The sequence below is a fragment of the Meles meles genome, chromosome 4, assembly GCF_922984935.1.
Source record: "Meles meles chromosome 4, mMelMel3.1 paternal haplotype, whole genome shotgun sequence".
In the NCBI taxonomy this organism is placed as follows: Eukaryota; Metazoa; Chordata; class Mammalia; order Carnivora; family Mustelidae; genus Meles; species Meles meles.
This window is the reverse complement of record NC_060069.1, coordinates 162,638,756-162,657,479: the sequence shown is the minus strand read 5'-3', so window position 1 is coordinate 162,657,479 and position 18,724 is coordinate 162,638,756. Positions and strand designations below refer to the sequence as shown.

The 18,724-nt window shown below is 59.7% G+C and overlaps 1 protein-coding gene across 3 annotated transcripts in view; it reads right to left on the bottom strand.

The window, feature by feature from the left end:
* Window positions 1-3,544: 3,544 nt before the first annotated feature.
* AGPAT3 (1-acylglycerol-3-phosphate O-acyltransferase 3) overlaps window positions 3,545-18,724 on the bottom strand; it is a 93,731-nt gene continuing 78,551 nt past the window's right edge. For all 3 annotated transcript variants that reach the window (XM_046001704.1, XM_046001703.1, XM_046001705.1), the window contains exons 3-9: window positions 17,818-17,987; window positions 17,088-17,249; window positions 16,070-16,223; window positions 15,439-15,541; window positions 13,001-13,076; window positions 8,737-8,935; window positions 3,545-8,199 (exon numbers count right to left, since the gene is read on the bottom strand). In XM_046001704.1, the coding sequence (XP_045857660.1) occupies window positions 8,111-8,199; window positions 8,737-8,935; window positions 13,001-13,076; window positions 15,439-15,541; window positions 16,070-16,223; window positions 17,088-17,249; window positions 17,818-17,987 (953 nt within the window). In that variant the 3' untranslated portion in view covers window positions 3,545-8,110. The remainder of the gene's footprint in view (window positions 8,200-8,736; window positions 8,936-13,000; window positions 13,077-15,438; window positions 15,542-16,069; window positions 16,224-17,087; window positions 17,250-17,817; window positions 17,988-18,724) is intronic.

The window sequence follows — 18,724 nt, the reverse complement described above, 5'->3', positions numbered from 1 at the left end:
GCCCTGTCCAGACGCCGCGCTGAGACGCTGCCAGACACAAGCTCAAGGCTGTGTGTCCGGGATGACCCAGCTCCTCCGGAAACGCTCAGGCTGCACGGGACTTACTGTGGTGCCCGCTGGAATGTGTGATGAGAACAACTGTCCTTCCAGGTGGCTGCTTGGGCATTTTACAGAGGATAACCCGCTCGCGCGGGGTCTGGACAGTGAGGTAAGGACTGGGGTTTACACTGCCCGCAGGTCCTGCTCTGGCTTTCCCGGGCACGTTTTAAAATGACCACTTGGGGCCCCGGGGGCTCCGCTGGATGAGCGTCACATCTTGGTTGCAGCTCAGGTCGTGTCTCCGGGTGGGAGGATCGAGGCCCACGTGGGGCTCCACGCTCAGGGGGAGCCTGCTGGAGAGTCCCTCTCCCTCTGCCCCTCCCCGCCCCAGCCACCTGGTGGGTAAGAGGGGCTGGTCCTCTGCTGTCCACCTCCTGCCACCCGTGACCTGGGACTGAGGAGAGCCCTCCCCTGGCTCGTCTAGCATCTGCGGCGGGGCTCTGTTGAAGGCATAAACCTGTGGCTCCACTTCCTTCGTGGGGCCGGACCGAAAGCGCCCGTCCAGGCGGTGGCCCGTGGGTCTCACGTCGCCGAAGGCTGCCGAGGTCAGGGTCAGTGCCGCTCCTTCCGTGGATCATAATTCGACAGACCGGCTGCAGCCTCATAACACACCTTGGGATTCTAAACGCTTCTCTGCTCTTCGAGAAGCCCTCTGTCCCCCACCCAGAACCGGCCCCTCGAGGACCCGGGAGCGGCTGTGCCTCCCACCCTCGGGGCTCCCGCTCTCTCGTCCGGCCCCCCTGGGAGCGCAGGCCGGACCCCGCGGGCGCCTTGCTCCCAGTGCACCACGGCCTCTGCCCTAGGGGCCCAGGGCTTGCTTTCTCCTCTGCGGGGTGGCAGGTAGCCAAGCCAGGTGGCCTGGTGGCACGGACCCCCCACCCCGACCCACATGCCGCCTCTCCTCTGCACGCCTGCCCCGGAGAGTCTCTGCCTCTGTTCCAGGGAGGCGGGGCTCAGGTCCCCTTGGGGCTCCCCCTCCCACGGCAGCTCTCCAGGACCCGCCTTCACTGCCTCAGCTGCCGGCCAGCTCTGCGGTTCCCCAGCGGTGGCCCCGGCTGGCTGCTCCTTGCCGCGTCCATCTGCCGCCCCCCCCCACCGGCCTACCCTGTCCTTCGGGGAGCCCCTGGGTTGACTCTGTCCTGGTGGGAAGGGGCTGGAACCAGCAGCCAGGGTGCCTCCCGCATGGCCGACTCCCTGCTTCTCTCCGAGCTGGGGTGCGGGACGATGACTGGTGAGGCCGGGCGGTCTCAGCAGGTGCGCAGGACCCAGGACCTGCTTGACGGCTGTCACCCGAGGTCCGTCTCCCATCCCTGGCTTCCCACAGCCCAAGACAGGGACATCCCGGCTCGGCTGTGCTCTGAGGAAAAGTCGGCCTCTGCCCTTGGACTGTTTGCGTGTGGGGTGGGGGTGGGGAGCGGCAGGGGTGCGGCGAGTTCGGCTCACCCGCATGCCCTCCGTGACAGGAGCCCCTTTGGGATTCTCCCAGGCTGAGACCAAGCCATGATCTGTTTCTGCGGTTGTAAAAGAGGAAGAAACGCCTGCGCCAAGCCCCCGGAAAGGGGGTTCCCAAAAGTCGAAGCAGGGACGCCTGGTGGCTCAGGCCATGCTCTCAGGGTCCAGTGATCAAGACTCAGCTGGAGTCTGCTTGTCTGTCCCTCATGGCTGGAGTCCTTCACCCGGATGCCTTGTGTCTGAGGCCGGTGCATGGGGCCAGGGTCCCCGGAGGCTCTCTGGTCCGCCGGGTGGTTGACAGCCTGGCCAGGCGAGGCGCGCTCCGGCCGTGCAGCTCCCTGGAGTCCTTACAGGTCTCTGGGCCCCGTGTATGCGCCTCCCCCCCACCCCCTGCCATGGAAGGAGAATCCCACCCCCGCGATGCCCCCGAGGCACCCTTAGATCCTCAGTGGCTTAGCAAACAGCCTGGAGCAGGCGTCCTTGTCCCCAGTCCCAGTCTTGGTGTAAGGTCACTTAGCGTGTGCTTGTCTGGAAGGACCTCCCCAGGCCCCCGCACACAGCAGCCGGCTCCGAGCACTCTGGGACCTCAGGCAACCCCTCCCGGGCCGGGCTAGGGCCTCCCCTGCCACACTCAGCCCTCGGGAAGGCGGCGTGCAGGCCTTACTGGACCCGCAGGTGTGATCTTAGGGGGTCGGGCCCCCTCCAGACAGGGGAGGGGACCCCTTCAACCACCTGCCAGAGTCTTCTGGGGGCAGAGCTGAAAACGCTGTGACCCTAACCCCGGATCGTCCCACCTGCCAGACGCCCCATGCATTCCTCCCAACCGCTATCCCCAAATCCTGCTCCTCCTGGGATGGCCCCAGGGCTGCGGGGCTCCGCCCTGGAGTGGGCGGGGCTGGAGCCGGACCTGATGACGTCACCCACTTCCTGCGGGGTGGGGGGGGGCCTTCCGTGAAACACGAGGAGACGAGGAGACGTGAGAAGAGGGATGATTTCCAGAGCATGAAGTTGAGATTTCCTACCATTCCCTAGTGGGATTGCCCTTGCAGGAGCACCCCCACTTCCTCCTACAGCTCGGGGTGTGTACTGGTGTGTGGACCTGTGTGCACCCCGCTGTGTCCATGCACACACAGATGCGCATGCGCGAACACACGCGTGTACCTGCGTGTGCTGGTGTGTTGCACACGTGTGTGTACATACACTCCCCCCAGCTTCTTACACCAGGTGGCCAGGAGCTGGTGCCGACGAACGGGGTCTCCCGAGGTGGGGTGTGTCCCCAGAGCAGGGGCACCTCCTGATGAAGCATGGCCCACCCCCGGGAGACCCAGATGTGCGCGAGACTCCGTGGAGGAGTCTAAGGGTGCCTTCAGCTGCCCGTCTCTGCCTGGGGACAGTCGTGCTGCACCAGGACCCAGCACGCAAGCAGAGCTGCGTGGGTAGGGGACGAGGGTCCGGCCCAAGCCTGCCATTCCCAAGCACCAAGAGGTACGGGGCCCTCGGGTTTTGTCTCCTGGGAAAAGAGCATCCCCTCACCCCAGATCCCACCCTCTGTGTGTGTGAGCGTGTGTGTGTGTGTGCTGGCACACGTGTGCTCTGAGGACCAATGTTTTTATTTTTTAGAGGTTTATTTATTATTTGAGAGAGCGAGCGAGCATGCGAGGGGGGAGGGGCAGAGAGAGAGAGAATCTCCAGCAGGCTCCCGCTGAGCATGGAGCCCGACGCGGGGCTCCATCTCACGGCCTTGAGCTCATGACCTGAGCTGACACCTAGAGTCCGAGGCTCAACCGACGGAGCCCCCCAAGCGCCCCTCTGAGGACTAACATTTTTGAAAACGAGTCTAGACGCGGGACTTGAGGGATAGCTCCTCTGAGCCTGGTCTCAGGTGGCCTGAGCGGAGCGTGGACGTGGCCCTGTCCCCGCCGCCACGGCCACGGGGAGCAGAACAGGAGGCACATCACCGACGGCTGCTCCCTGAGCACAGGCGACACCAGGGTTGTTTCAGCTCGATTTATTTTCACAAGGCAGAAGTGAGAGCCTGGGACAGCTCTCGGTTCCAACAAGAGTTCTTTTCTTTATAAAGAAGAAAAATTGTTCCTTGATTTTCTCCACAGAATGAATTTGTTGTTACAAAAAAATAATTTTTGATATATACGTGCCTACTTTGGAAAACCTTTTTGTTCTTGATGGCTTTTAAGACCCATGTTGAGGCACAGGGCCACTGGGCACGTCCCCCGGCTGATTCTCCCCTTGCCCTTGCCAGATGGCCACTCTCCTTTCCGATTTCTCCTTCCTAAAGCATCTTACATGAAATGGAGAAGCTTGGGAAGCGTGACCTGCAGGAGGCCCCCCGAGGGGGCGGTCCCTGTGGGCGGGTGGCTCGGGTGTCCCCCACTGCCCGGGGGGACCCGGGCACGCTGGAGACAACGTTTACCCTTTGGATATTTCCTCCCTCTCGGCGACAGCAGCAATTTTAAGAGACACACATGGCGCCTGCAGCATTTTATCTAGAAAGTACCACCGTCAGGGCAGGTGCAGACACGCCCACGTACAAAGCGATCGCCACAGAGCGTGGCGGACACAGCTGGTTGTTCAGGACGCAGACTGCTAAAGTCTCAGGTAGCTCGCCCATCCCCACCCCACCCCCACAGGCTCCCATAGCTCCAAAAATACCTCTATCCTCGACTACATAAAGCTTGTGAGTAGCAAAACTTGTAAAAATGAAGTGTACAAAAGGAAACACCCATATAATACATTTGCACCCTGTAGAGAATTCATCACTCTTTGAAACTGGCCAAAAGGCAGGCAGGACCGATCCGTCAGTTCGGGAAAAGAGCCCCGACGTCCATCACACGCACTGAGCCGGGGGTCCGCTTGGTTTTCCAAAGAGAGAGGCTCATTCACAGTTACAGTACTTGGCGACCGTCTCTGTGGTTCAGAAGCCAGTGGCATTTCCCGGCATCTAGGTGAGTCACATTTGATTGTCACAACGTACGAATCTCACGGGTCTGAGACCATACATACAGGCAGACCAGAGGCATTTCTTCGTGGCCTCAAGTAGCTCAGTTTAACTTAACACGGCTTAGTGCATTTCAGGGCCTTATCATTCGACGTCTGTCCCGTTGCTTTCGCAACAGGAAGTTAAGAAACTGAAAAGTTGATGAGAAAAGAAAACTCCAGGAGGACGTGTCATTACAGAGCTTAAAAATGTTAAGCAATGCCATTGTCTTTGAAAAGAATATGCGGCTGCTGACCAGGCTGGCTGGTGTCTGCTTCTCTGGCCATTTCCTAGGTCCCCTAAAAGCACTCTTAACGTCCCCGAGCAGCCCATGGGGATACCACCAATTTCACGGAATCGGACGGCAGCAAATGCTCATGTTAAAACTGAGTTCGTGTGTGTCCACCCCTCAGCCAAGCAGAACACAGCGTGCCATCTTCTACCCGCACCCCCGCCCTGCGCTGGGGTGTCCCAGCCCTGACAGACGAGGGTGTGGAACCCACCCCGGGGCCCCGGGCACTTACAGAGGCTCATTTTCCAGCAGGAGCTCACTCGCTGGAGAAAGGAGCGGGCACCTGGGCCACGGACACGCCGTGTCCAGAGAGGAAGCGGGCAGGCACGCCAGGCCCACTGCAGACACCCCAAGCCTGGTTAGACTGCGGACGGGTCAGAAGCCACAGGACGCCACGGGACACCAAGCGCTGCATGCCGGCCGGGAGAGCATGCAGGGGTCAGTGAGAACTTGGAAGTGTGAGCTGAGGCACAGGGCTGGACAGCTCGGCTGAAGATGAACGGGCCGTAAAGATTCTGCGTGGCTTGTCCAGTTGGTGTCCCAGCGGAGGCGACATGGAGAGTGACAGCCCGGAGATCGCCCCGAACGGCACGCCCCACTCTTGGCTCAGCTCAACTGTGACGTTAACTAAACGCGGGGAAGGAAAGGTTCCCGTGCCTTGGAGGGGGCGTAGGAGGGACAGACGAGGGGAGACTCTAGATGCATCAGGGACGGCGCGTGCGTTGTTTACGACAAAGTGTAGTTTACGTTGTTTTATGTTGTGTTTGTGGTTTGTACATTCGGAACGCCTCTCTTCTGCTAGACTCTGTGCTTCTCGAGGACAGGGACGGTGGGGACACCTCAAGGAGGGCTGTGCTGCCACCAAGCATCGGATGGCCAGGGTCACTTCTTGCTTTGGATGAACTGCAAACGAGGACATGCTTTCTGACCGGCTAAGCCCTTCCCTAGCACCTCCTGGCCCGCCAGCAGTGGGGACGGTCACTTACACTGCTCTCTCGGAGTCCCCAGGTGCTGGTAGCTGCCACAGGCAGCTTTAAAGTCCCTGGAACTCCCCAGAGGAGGATACACAAGCTGGGGCCCTCCCCCCGAGGGGTAGTGACGACCTGAACTGCACTGGATGGGCAGGGCCGGGGTGCGGGCGTGGGAGGTGCCTGGGGGCCCAGCGAGGGTCTGAGCCGAGAGATGAGCCACCAGTGGTCCCCAGGCTCCGAGGTCAGCCTATGGGGTGCCCGCGGGGGATGCCCAGGGCCCGGTGCCTGAGTGCACCCCAACCACGGCCAGCCCGCTCGGTCCAAGCACTTGGGCTTAATTTGGACATTGACATCAGCAACAGAGAAGGCTCAGTTGTGGGGCACAAGGAGAAAAGAAAAGCACTATTCTGATTGATTTTAAAAATTAAAGGAGTTCCCCTCTCCCTTTCCCTTCTGCGGTGGATGAAAAGCAGTCCATCCCCCTCTGGAAACAAACAAAACCCCCAAGCATTCGTGGTGTAGACTTTATTGCTCGCGAGGTCTTGGCACTAAGTGCGCAAGCTCATCTGTTAGATGGAAAGGGAATCGCTGAGGTTTCAGGCCCACCGGCCCTGGTGTCCGTGCCGGCGGGGGTCTGCGCGGCTCGCTCAGCGAAGCCGGCGGGCTCACCGGGGGCGCAGCAACCCCGAGGGCAGAGAACTCATGGAGAGCTGGGGGTTAGCGGGTGGGAGATTTGAATCTGCGTCTTGCAGGTGACGCGTCTGGGCTCCGGGACATCCCGGGGGCTGGGGAGTTCGTGACACACACAGACGGGCATGCTGCAGAAGGGAAAGCAGCCTAAGGCGGTCCCTCCCTGCAGTGCGGGGTCTGAGCTGGGAGGGAGGGGAGCTGTGCTTGAACATGGCGGGGGGGCTGCCCTGCCTCTGCCTCGTGGGGGCTGAGCCCCACCACGCCCTTCACCACGGCGACCACCCAGAACCCAGCAGCGTCCCCCTAGAGAGCGCGTGCTGTCTCCAGAAACCCTCCTGAAACACAGGCTTTGGGCCGGTGCGCAGGTACTCTCATCCAATTTCGTTTTTGTCGTTCCTACGCCTCTTTCCTCCACCTCCTCTCCTAGAAAATTCCACCCGCCTCTCTTGGGAGTGCTGGTTCCAGGCCCCCAGAGCCAATACCGCTAGTGTTCCTTCCCTTGCTAAGCAGGGCGAGGGAGTGTGACTTGGAAATAGCACGCCCGAGGTTCAGGAAGGAAGTCCGGCGCAGACAGGGCGGGCAGCCGCGGATGCTTGAGCGGAGCCCGGGAAGCCGGCTGCGGGGGGCCCCCACGCTTCTCCACCCACCAGCCCCACGGCCCGAGGGGAGACGGTGTGGCAGCCGAGGGTGAGCGGTACCCCCAGGTCCCCGGGGTGACGCCAGCCACACGGGAGCAGGCCAGCCCTGGGACCGGGGCCTGCTTGGGAAAGGGAGGGAGGCAGAGTGCGGGCGAGGCTCCCCACGGCTACTTCTCATCAGGGAGCCGATAGCCGAGGGGCCAACTGTAAAAATGAAACCTCCAGAAGCCGCTGAGCTCCAAGTGAGCACTCTGCAGCCAGGAGAGGTTTGCTGGTGGCCGCCCGGGGAAAGAGGGACAGGGGCTCCAGCAACCGGGGAAGGGTCCCCTTAACTATAAAAACAGATGCAAGGTACCCACGCACGGGGTTGGGGAGGAGACAGGAAAGCGGGGGTCTGACCGTGAAGTGGGGCTACCCGTCCGTCCGACACTCGGGGTGCTCGGCCCCCGGAGCGCTCTGGGCACCAGCTCACGGGCGGGCGCTGGGCGCTCCGGGGGCCTGGGACCTGCATGTCCTCCCTCCGGGAAGGACACGGAAAGTTCGCTGAGGGCAAGGGAGGTGGGGAAGAGCCAGGGTGAGTTCCCGAAATAACCGATCAGAACAAAAATGGGATCTAAGTTTAAGAAGAGAAAGCGTCCAAAGGCCCCCTCTGGCGGCAGAATTCTCTCGAGATGACATCAGGGTGGGACCCGTGACCCGGGCGTGGCCACCCCCGCCGCCCCGCACACACCCGGCTCCCGCGCCCTGCTCGGAAGGTGGACTCGGCCCCGCGCAGGGGTGCGGCCGGAGTCTTCCTCTGCAGGGGCCTCCGACGGCTTCTCTCTTGGCTCAAGGTTTCCTGGTCAATATTAGTCACCAGTTATTAAGACAAATCGTTTCTAAGGGTCTTCTGTTCCGATCTGTGTGTGTTCTGTGTCTAATCGAGTTAATGGACGCCACCGTCAGGTTACGTGAGCGCCGCCGCAGCCGGTAATTACTCCTTTTTCTTAAATTCCTGGTTTCCGTAGCTAGAGCCTTTTTCTATTTCAGTTACTCCTATTAGCCGGCGGACTCCAAAGGACGCTTTAAGACAGGAGAAAGGCAAGGTTAGACTGGCCGCTTGGCCGTCCAGTCGGAAAACCTGACGGTGGGGTAGGGCGGTCCCGACCTTTTGCCTCTGACCTTTGTGGGGTCGGCAAGCCAGCCCTCTCCCTGCTCTCTCCCCGCTCCCACGCGGGGCCAGCTTGGTCTGGGGGGCACGGGGGGGGGGGGTGGGCCTGGTGGGGGAGAGCCTGGGCGCCCGACCATCGACCATCGACTAAGGCTCCGCGGGCATCCTGAGAGCCCGGGACTGTGCGCAGGGCTGTCAAGTAATGGCCTTGTCCTCAGAGACCCCCCCAGACCGTCTCGCAGACCCAGGAGCCCGCCCCCAGCAGCAGCGCATGATGCCACGAGAACAGGTAGGCAGATGGCCCTGGGACGCACGACCCTGTGGCATAGTGCACAGAGGCCAGAAAGACTCTGGGGGGACCCCGCTCCCGACGGGCCGGCCACCTCGACGGCTCCCAGGCTCCGGCACAGAAGACCCCCAGCCTGAGCCGCGTCCTTCACATTCGTTACCTGCCCCGACAAACCCCAGGAACGTCAGGATCAGGAGGGGCGAGCCACTTGCAAAGACGCCCAAGACACAACTGAAGAGAGGAGACAGGAGGACGGTGGCCCAGGACAGGAAGTTCAGGAGCGTCCAGGGCCGGCGTGGGGGCTTGAACTGCTGTCCCGGGAACGTGCCCTTCTGGTTGTACATCTCTTGCAAGGCGTCCTGGAAGAGTCGGGAGAACGAGCTGCCGCTGGCCCAGCCCCATGTCTACACCCGGGAGTGGTGGAAGGATCCTGCTCGCGGGTGCTGGGGAGGGTCTGGGAGGTGAGATCAGCTCGTCCCCTGCCCTGAGGACGGACCCGCAACAGTGCTCACGTGGGCCGTGGCTTCTTCTAGGCAGCAGCTCTGAACCCTTCTGAGCTGGGACCCAGGCCGGGAAGTGTAGCTGGTACACACAACCACATCCCCCGGGGCACACGGGGCTCGTGCATGCTCAGCCTGGCTCATTGAGAGGACGCGCTGGACCCGGCCTGCGGAGCGGCTCTCCCGGCTCTCGGAGCTCACGTCCTCTCCTTCTCCCGCCTCCCGACCTGACCCACCTCTTCCCTCCCCTTGCAGGGCTCTGCTGGGACAGACAGGATCTCAGCCCCCAGCCTCCGGACCCCCAGCCACATCCAGCCTGTGCCCCCTCCCTGAAGCCTGCCGGGCACTCGGCCACGGTGGCCCAGACACACGTGACCAGGGAGGAAGAGCCCTGGAGTGAGGACTCCGTCCCGCTTCCCTCCCCGCCCCACTGCCTGCCACTCCCTGATTGTGCAGCGGGAGAGAGGGCAAGAGGCCTGGAGACCCAGGACCCCCCCACCTCCTGGCCCACACCCTCCTCTGTCCGCTCCCACATCTGCGGCACGGGGGAACCACACGGCGTGACCTCTGTGGTCCAGTTCCAGGTTATGCCTGGCACTAACGGGAGCTGTCGACGCGTCTCGGAAGCTGTCGCATTGGCTCAAAGTGCTGAGTCTGGTCACGGCTGGTCTGCACCTTGCCTGAGTCGAGCATGAGCTCCATGTTGGGGGTAGACTTTACTTAGATTGAAAAATTAAATTAAGTTAAAAACGTCTGGGTGGCTCAGTTGGTTAAGTGTCCAACTCCTGGTTTCAGCTCAGGTCATGATCTCAGGGTGGTGGGATCGAGCCCCGCGGCGGGCTCCTTGCTGGGTGTGGTGAAGCCTGCTTAGTATTCTCTCTCGCCCGCAGCTCCTCCCTCCCTCTAAAAAAAAAAAAAAGGCAATAAAGAAAAAGACCTTGGGGGCACCTGGGTGGCTCAGTGGGTAAAAGCCTCTGCCTTCTGCTTGGATCATGATCTCAGGGTCCTGGGATCGAGTCCCGCATCGGGTTCTCTGCTCAGCGGGGAGCCTGCTTCCCCCTCCCCCTCTGCCTGCCTCTCTGCCTACTTGTGATCTCTGTCGGTCAAATAAATAAATAAAATCTTAAAAAAAAAAAAAGACCTTCTTAAAAAAAATGACAGGAGTGAATTAAGCCTATTTATGTCAGTGTTGACAGATATAAACACGAGAGTGACTGACAAAAGAAAAAACTGAACGCCTTAACGTCCTTCACGTAAATTAAATCATAAGTGACACAAAAAGCGACTAGGAATGTTACCATGTAACTCAGTAGTGTAGAGAAACACATAATGGAAAAACATACCCCAAAAGTCGTCTATGTCAAAGCTTGTCCCTTGCTACATCTGCGGTAGATGATTCTAGAAGGTGAACCTTAGGGACAGAGATGAGGCCCCTACCCCGGCACCTCCAGAGGCCGCTGGGTCCCGGCTGGGCCCTCTGTCCTCCCCCCCGACACGCTGCAGGGGCACCGAACAGGCGTGTGCGTGGGAACACCGCCGCCCGCCCTGTCGGCACACCGTGTCCGCAGGCTCTGGTTCTGCGGATGAAACTGTCAGTCACTGCGACTGCACCATCGCGGATGAACACACACACTGTCCCGTTTCCTAATGACGCGGTTTCGTTACTTCCCTTCTTCTGTTGAACAACACTGTTGCACACTCCTGTCGATCGTAAGAGTTTGGAGCCCTCACAAGCCGCCTGGCTCCGGAGACGGACTGTGTTCTGCAGCCTTGAGTGTTCAGCTCCTGTCGGCCTCTCTCTACCTACACGCGAAGGCTGCATGTGCTCCTCACGAGGCTTTCTCTCTCTTCCGGAGAGACTCATCTTCCTGGAAATCACACATTTTCTCCACGATTTCAAAGGCAGGAAGATGCAGTTAGTGATACTCCTCCGTGTCCTCCGCTCCAGGGCTGGCTTACGTCTTCACGTCGGTGGATGCCGTCCCTCTTCGAACGGGACAGCTTGCCCACCGTTTTCTACTTTGTTAGTATTTTTACGTTCTTATTTCTATTTATTTTACTTTTTATTTTTTAATTTTCTTAGTATTTTTAAAGGAAAAACATTGGGTACAGTTGACAACACGCTTTTGTAGCTTTGCTTTCTGTTCAAACGACTGATGCTATGTTTATTATCTTCCTTGTTCTATTCTCTCTGGGTTTACTCTATTTTTAATACGTGTAACCGTCCGTGCGTGACAGCGTGTGTGTGTGACTATTAGGATAAAACGCGTGTAAGGCGTCTACAAGCAGTCCCGGCACATAGTAAGGTGTGTCTAATGTCAGCTTCACGGTCATTCCCTCGTGGGAACGACGTCTCTTCTCTCCAGTTACTCTAAGATCTTCTCACCGTCTTTCGTGTTCCACAATTTCACTGATGAGTAGGGGGATGGATTTCTCTTTATTTCCCCCATTCCAGACCTGTGTTTCTGGAACCCGATGGATTCCAGGAGCTCACAGTTGTCATCTCTGACACCACTCTTGTCCCTTTCTGAACCTGCCAGTCGTCACAGAGCAGACCTCTCGGTCTATGCTGGGCGTCTGCTAAACGTCCTTTCCTGTTTGCTTCCTCTGTTTGCTTCTGAGTAATTTCGTCTCAGTCTTCCAGGTCGCTCTCTCTTCCGCTGCATCCAGTCTGTCATCTAAGCACTAACTAACGCTTCACTGTCAGTGACTCGGTTTTTGCCGCCTGTAAATTCTTCTTGGCTCTTATCAAGTCTTTTTCTCCACGGGCGTCACTCTTTTCGGGTCCTTCTTCATGCTCAGTCGCTTCAAACATACTGATTTTAGTCTCGCAGATCCACTGGCTAACGTTTTTGGGGACTTTACGTCCTCCGTTCTGTGTCCGTGCGGCGCGGCACGCGGGCTCTGGTTCCGTGCTCGTCTCCCATGGGATTTCACCTGCGGAAACCTGTGTTTACCTGCGTTTCTCCAGCCCTTCGTGTGCTTTTCTGGGGAACTCTGGAGTGGTCTGTCTAGAACCGCTTGTTGTGTTCACATTTTGGCTCTGCTCTCCCTGAACTATGTCGCCGGGATAAATTCAAACCCCAAACCCCTCTGAGCGCCGACCTATCATTACGAGTTATCAGGAAGACCTTGTTGAGACCAAGAGGAGAAAGGGGAGCGTCGAAGTCTTTTTCCTGTGCAGGCAGGTAGGTTTCTTTTAATTCACTGTGCAAGGGCAAAACTCTCGAAAGTTCCTGCCAGGAATGAGGTCGACCCTTATCTTCTGTTTCCGGGTGGGCATTCAAACTCAAGACTCCAGGGTAAGGGTAAGGGGACCAGCAAACGCCATTGGAGGGAGGCTCACCACCTGGTTTTCAGCTCTACCTTCTTTTTGGACCCTTAGAGATGTCCCTTATTTTCTTAAAAGCTCACCCGTGCCTTTAAAGGGGTATCTGTTGTATGTGGAAAGGATCTCGTCGCTCTCTAAGCCCCCCAACGCCGAAGATGAAGATACCGTGTCCTGTGTGTTCGTGTGTATAAAACAAGCTGGCGGGAAGTTTCGGGGGAGGGCGTGCTGCGGGGGAGTGGAGAAGGACCTGCGCTTGGCACACGGATCCTTCATGTCACCTACACTGCGTCTCCCGCGTAAACCACACACACTACGTGTAGGCTGTAGATCTACCCAGTTTCACGAGAAAACACGACACCGTGGGACACCGTGCTGCCAGCCAGTCGTACGCCGTCCTTTCCACTTTTCTCTAGTGTGCGGAGTCCTCACAAGTCAAGAAAAATGCAAGATGCTGGAAAGAAGGTGGAACGTGGTCGAGAGCCGCATGGCTCTCCCTCTCCAGACGTCCGCACGCACGCCCCGCCTGCCCCGTGAGCCGCCCCTCCGAAACCTTCCGGAGACCCCGGGGGAAGAGGAGAGCCGCGTGCCTTTACCTTCTCCTGGTACAGTTTATGAAGCCACTGGGCTGCTTCCTTCTCATCCAGTGGGATCTCTTCCAGAGGAAACCTCCTGTTTGGGGAAGAAGATTGAAAGCCAAGTAGCTTACCCGTGGGAGGGCATCAGACAGAAGAGGGGGGTCGTCGCTGGACAGGGGGTGGTCCACTGGCCCCACCTTTCCTGGTCGTGCCTCGCTCTCAAGTCCCAAGGACACACAGACAGCAGAGGCATCCACCCGGGGCACGGAGGAGCCGGGCCCTGCAGGACCACGGGGGCCACGGAGGGAGGGGTGCTCGTGAGCACTGTAAGGGAACAGATCACGCCCCCATTTCCACAAAGAAGGGTGCACGTTTGAGCTCTTGCAGGAGTTTTGGTCTTTCTTACTAGTTCACTCTTAGGAAACAATCAAATCTGACAGTGTCTTCCATCAGGTCAAGAGGATTATGTGTTTCACCGATGAGATCTACTTGCTCCGAATACGAAAAGCAAGAGAGATTCAGAACTTTAATCTGAACTCACAAACAGCTGACTCTGGAGAAGACACAATTTATTTATAACCCTAATCAGTGGGGGATTACCGGCCCAGGAGCACAGGTGTCTTCCTGGGGGACAAGCAGGGCAAGGGCAGGAAGGGCTGTCCACGGCCGCCGCAGTCCCTGAGGCCACCGGCAGGGGGTGCGGGGGACATGCGTGAGCGGGAATGACCTTGGCCGTGTACTTCCCTCAGGGCTGCCCGCGCTGCCCGCCGGAGGCTGGTGCTGCCCTCACGCAGCCTCTGGAGAGTGCTGGACGCCCCGGGGAGTGAGGGAAAGGCAGAAGCCTCGTACACAAAAGTGCTCTAACTCCGCAGACCCACGGGCGAGGAGATCAAGTCCAGAAGGGTGGTCTGCTGAGAGACGCCGCCCACGGGCTTCCCACCCACCTGACCACCCTCCCCTGGCTCTGGTCTCTGTCCCGTCCTGGCCACACCCAGCTTCCAGTGTTGGTCAGCTACGCGCAGTACCAAGTGTATAAATCAAGAATTTAAAAACATGATACAAAATAAGCAAAACGATGAGCGTCGTCTCCCGGAGCGGACTCGGGTCCCTTGAAGGATGCTGACCCCACACGAACTCAGGGAGCCTCAGGCCACCACCCCCGGGTGCCCCTGGCCTTGCCCCCAGCGCGACTCCTCCAGCAGGGGAATAGAAAAAGGACTTCAAAGAAGAAACTTCCATGAGCCCAAGAACTTCGGCTTGTTTGACGACAAGCATGTTCTGGACTCACTGGAATATTGCTTTCCTCCAAATTTCCATAGTGGTAAGTATCACAAAACAGCACATTGACGCCTTCAGACATTCTAAGAACATGCCTGTTAAAATAAGGTTAGGTAGAGTTTCAGGCTTTCTGCAGCAAAGGGGAAAATGAACAGAGTAAGGCTCAGGTCTTCTCCTGCCGGAGGTGACGGTCCCTTGGAGGGGCAGTGCCCCTCGGTGGGGTGGCCGTGAGCACGGGCCTGGAGCGGGATCAGGAGGGCTCCCCCAACCCTGCCACCTGCCGGCTGGGACCTGGGCCCCCCGCCCCCCGAACACCCTGGGACCAGGGAGGGTGAGGACCGGCGCAGAGCCCACCACGGCTGTCACTGTCCTGGACCACAGCACATGCTGTCTGAACCACAGCCAGGGTGGAAGCCGCCCGGTCCCTGCTGGCTCCAGAGATCTAAGGGCAAGGGCCCTGGCTCTGTACCTCCTCTGAGCCAACCCACTGCCAGCTGCAGGAGGAAAAAGCCCCCTGGCTTATTCTTAACATTCACAAAATTACTCCTGCTTTGAGGCGGGGGGGGGGGGGGGGGGCGGGCAGGGGGGGTACTGCTTTCAATGCGCTCACATGAGGAGGGCCTCTGAGAGCTCTGGGGGCCAGGCTGAGCGGGCGGAGACCCAGTCAGAGCTGGTGGGTGCGAGACAGGGGAGCTGACCCCGCACTTGGTTTAGGCACACACCGGCCGGTCCTGCCTTCCTGCGCAGAGTGAGGGAACCTGGAGGCGCCGGGCTGGCAAGTTCAACTGAGCTGACCCAGACCAGAGGGGGACCTGGAGGGCCTGCCCACAACTATGCTTTGAGCAGAGGTCAAAGTCAAAACCCCCTACTATTAAGAACCCAAGGTGCAGGGCTGGGATAGCTTCCCCTTCTGCCTGTGGGGAACCCAGTTGTGGTCCAAGCTGGAGCCAAGCCCCTTTTAAAGGGCCTCTGAGCTCCCTGCGGCCAGAGAGGCTGCCCCTCCCTCCGGGCTTCCAGAACATTCTGCCTTCACCCTGCACCCGCCCCTTCACCTTGTAGGAGAGCTAGTGCTTGTCCTGTCTGTCCCCGCGTGTGCAGTCCTGGGGCGCAGGCTGTCTCCAGGCTGCCCAGGGAAGGCCCGGTGCCAGCGGCTGGGGACGCGTGGAGGGACGGCTCACCTCACACACATGTCCGCCTCGTACTTCTTCCCGTAGAGGATTCCCAGCAAAGACGGGTTCTTATTTCCACGGAAGTTCAGCGTGACGTCGTAGACCGCTGCAACTGCAGGGATGGCGCGTGAGACCGGGGCCCGCGCCCGCGTCCGCACCTGCACCCCGCTCGGCCCCATACCCCGCTGGGCCCCACACCTGCACCCGGTTCAGTCCCGCGCCCCGCTGGCTCCTCTCCACGCATGTGGGGGGCGCTCGGTGCTGAATTCACTGACGTCGGTTCAGATTTAGGGTCTGGCCGCTTTCTGCTTGTTCCCCGTGTTCTTTGTCCTATCTCGGATCTTGCCCCCTTTGGCATTCGTTAGATAGGCGTATTGTTTCCCTTTATAATCAGGTTTTCACTTACATAACTTCTCACTCCGTTTATCCGTCGCCTGTTCCATCAACCCAGTGTCCAGCGCCTCAGAGACGCCAGGGTAGCCGACTCACGTCCCTGCACTCACCGGCTCCCCGTCCCAGCCCCTGCTGCCCTCACTCTACGCGGCCCGGCCGTCCCTTGTGTGGCTTTGGACACATGACTCTCCAGTCTCGCTGCCCGTAGAGCCCAGAGCGCACACGGCCGTCCCCAGCTCGCCCTCACCTGTCCCTCGCAGGCACTGGACCGCCGTGGTGAAGCCCTTGGTACGAGGCAGCAGGTGGTACTTGAGGACGGGGAGCCCCTTGGACAGGGCCACCTCCATGCTGACGCGGTGCTTCTTCTCCGTGAAGCGTGTGCCCTCGCAGTACAGGAGGAACTGCCACACGAGAGGGGACAGGGTCACCCCAGGCGACGGGCTCACGGAGCGCATGCTGCTCAATTCGCAGCGAGGAACACTCCAGTGACTGGTGGGGCGTCATGTACAATGGACTTTATTTGGGGCTGCGACCCACGCTCCAGCCACGCACCGCCCCTCGGAGAACAGCTGAGCCGTGACGCTGATTCTCGAGGACCGAGAAAGACCACCTCCCGGAAGGAACGCAAACAGGAAGGTGCCGGGGCAGCAGCCTCCCCACCAGGGAGCGGAAAATCGGAAAGTCTCTTATCCCGCTGCCTCCGAGTGCAAATGCCACTAAGTAGCCAGTTCTCAAAGACCTCCTGCCAGAGACCAGAAAGCTCAGGAAGAGAAACAATGTTCAAACCCACCCACTGCCATTGTTTCCCATGGTGGGGGGGAGCGTCGGACTCCTGGAAGGGGCTGGAAACGCAGACAGAAGCCCCCGCCCCAGGGGCCTGAGGGGTGCTTGTTCGGAAGAGCAGGCTAAGTCTTCTCTGAAGTACAAGTTGATCCCCAGAACCAGAGGGTCCCTGGGGTCTGCTCTGCAGCCTGGCTCCCAGGAGCCCCCCCCCCGACCCCGCCCAGCCAGGAGCCGGCCAGGTGTCCCAGGGCAGAGGCTGCAGGAAGGGGGGCTCGCTCCCTCTCCAGGAGCCTTCAGTGGGGTTCTGGGTCTGCACTGGGGCAGAGAGAAGCGGGTGACCCGGGAGGGGCCCCCCAGCCTACAAGCTCAGAGGGGGAGGGACCCGGCCCCGCTGTGACGTTGCTCCCGGGGTCGGGGTCTCATGGGCTGCAGCGCATGGGCATCACAGAGGCTGTGCGGGGTCGGGAGGCCAGAGAACTCACCCACATGTACTCGGGGTAGTCGGACAAGCGCTTCAGCCCCTCGATGACGGTGTCCCGGTCCTCCTCCCATTTCCGCTTGCAGAACACGATCTCCAGGAAGTACCACGTCCAACCGATGAGGGGCACGTAAAGCAGCTCCCTCTTTGCCAGCACTTTGGAACTCTGGCGGGAGGGGGCAGGTGGCGAGAGTCAAGACCCTCGCAGGTGCCCCTGAGACAGGCTTGGTGTTCGGTGACTTTGCCGTCACTGAGGCAGCCCTGCTCTCAATGTGCCCGCTGGTTTCCATATGACCCCAAGGGGCAGGCATGCCATCTGAGAGACAAGGAAACTGAGGCACAGGCCTGGCGGAGGGAGGGGTGCCCGCTCTGGCCGCGAGGACCGGGGCTCCCGGAGGGTGACCTGGGATGGCCCAGTACGGCTGCTTTCTCTGTAGTGCACTGCTCAGCCGGCCTCAGGTGACCCTGCCGTTTCCCTGCGACGGCTCGGCTGCCCAAGGGAGCTCTGGGCTGTCGAGGACGCAAGGTTCTGGGAGGCAGAGCAATAAGCCTGAGCTCAGGACAAGCTCTGGAGAGCTGAGGGCTGACCTGACCTCAGACTCCGGGCTCAGAGGACTCAGGGGCTACACCGGAAGGGAAGAAAACCCCAGACCCCATGTCACTCACCCCCAAAATCCCCTGGGACCCCACACTGCTCACCCCTCGCACCTCCCCGGGACCCCCATGTGGCTCACCCCCAGCACGCCAAACCGCTCACACATGGTCCACCCACAGAGGAAGTCAATTTCGAAGTTGTGGTTGAGGATGATGACCACGTGCTCCTTGCCGAAACGGTCGAACGTGGCCTGGTCCGTGAACAGCGTGCATTCCGTGCAGGACCACCACTCCAGCAGCATAACCAGCTCTGTGGACACGGGGCAGCGGGGTCAGCAGGGGCGGGGGCTGGGCTCGGCTCCAGCTCCCCCGGCCCCGCCGCTGCGGGAGGCGCCGGCCAAGCCCGCGCTCAGGGGACTTTACAGGATATTCATTGGGGTGGGACTTCCAGCTACAAATGAGTTTTGACGGTTTATATTTCATAAATCTAACTTTCCAAAGTTATAATGACCTTTTCTAAGCCAAAGTCAGGGAGAACACAAATGGAAAGCGGAAGTGGAGGAAAACCGTCATCTTAGACGGACGTCTTCCCGTCCTACTAGGATTCCCACAGGTGCTGTGACTCGAGGGACAATCATTTCATCCACAGAATGGGAAGACAGCGGTGGGTGCACACACACAGCCAGCCCCAGGGCCACTGTAGTCGGCAGTGTGGCCGTGCCCACCATGGCCAGGCATCCCCAGAAAGGTGACCCCACAGACCAGGAAGCACGACCTTCGGGCTCAGGATCACTGCAGGGAAGCCCCGTTGTTTTTGTGCTGGACACCAGTCTACCCATCTTCTGATGGGACTGGCCCTCAGGGATGGAGGTCAGGACCTGGAGAGCAGGCTCCATGCCTGACTACCTGGGCCTCAGTTTCCCCGTTTACGGAAAGGAGGAAACAGTGCTTCCCTACACGGCCTCTGGACTTGTCTTGTGACGGTAACATCCAAGAGCCAGAGGGCTGGGGCGGGTCTCTCTTTCCCGATGGACACCCCCACCAGCC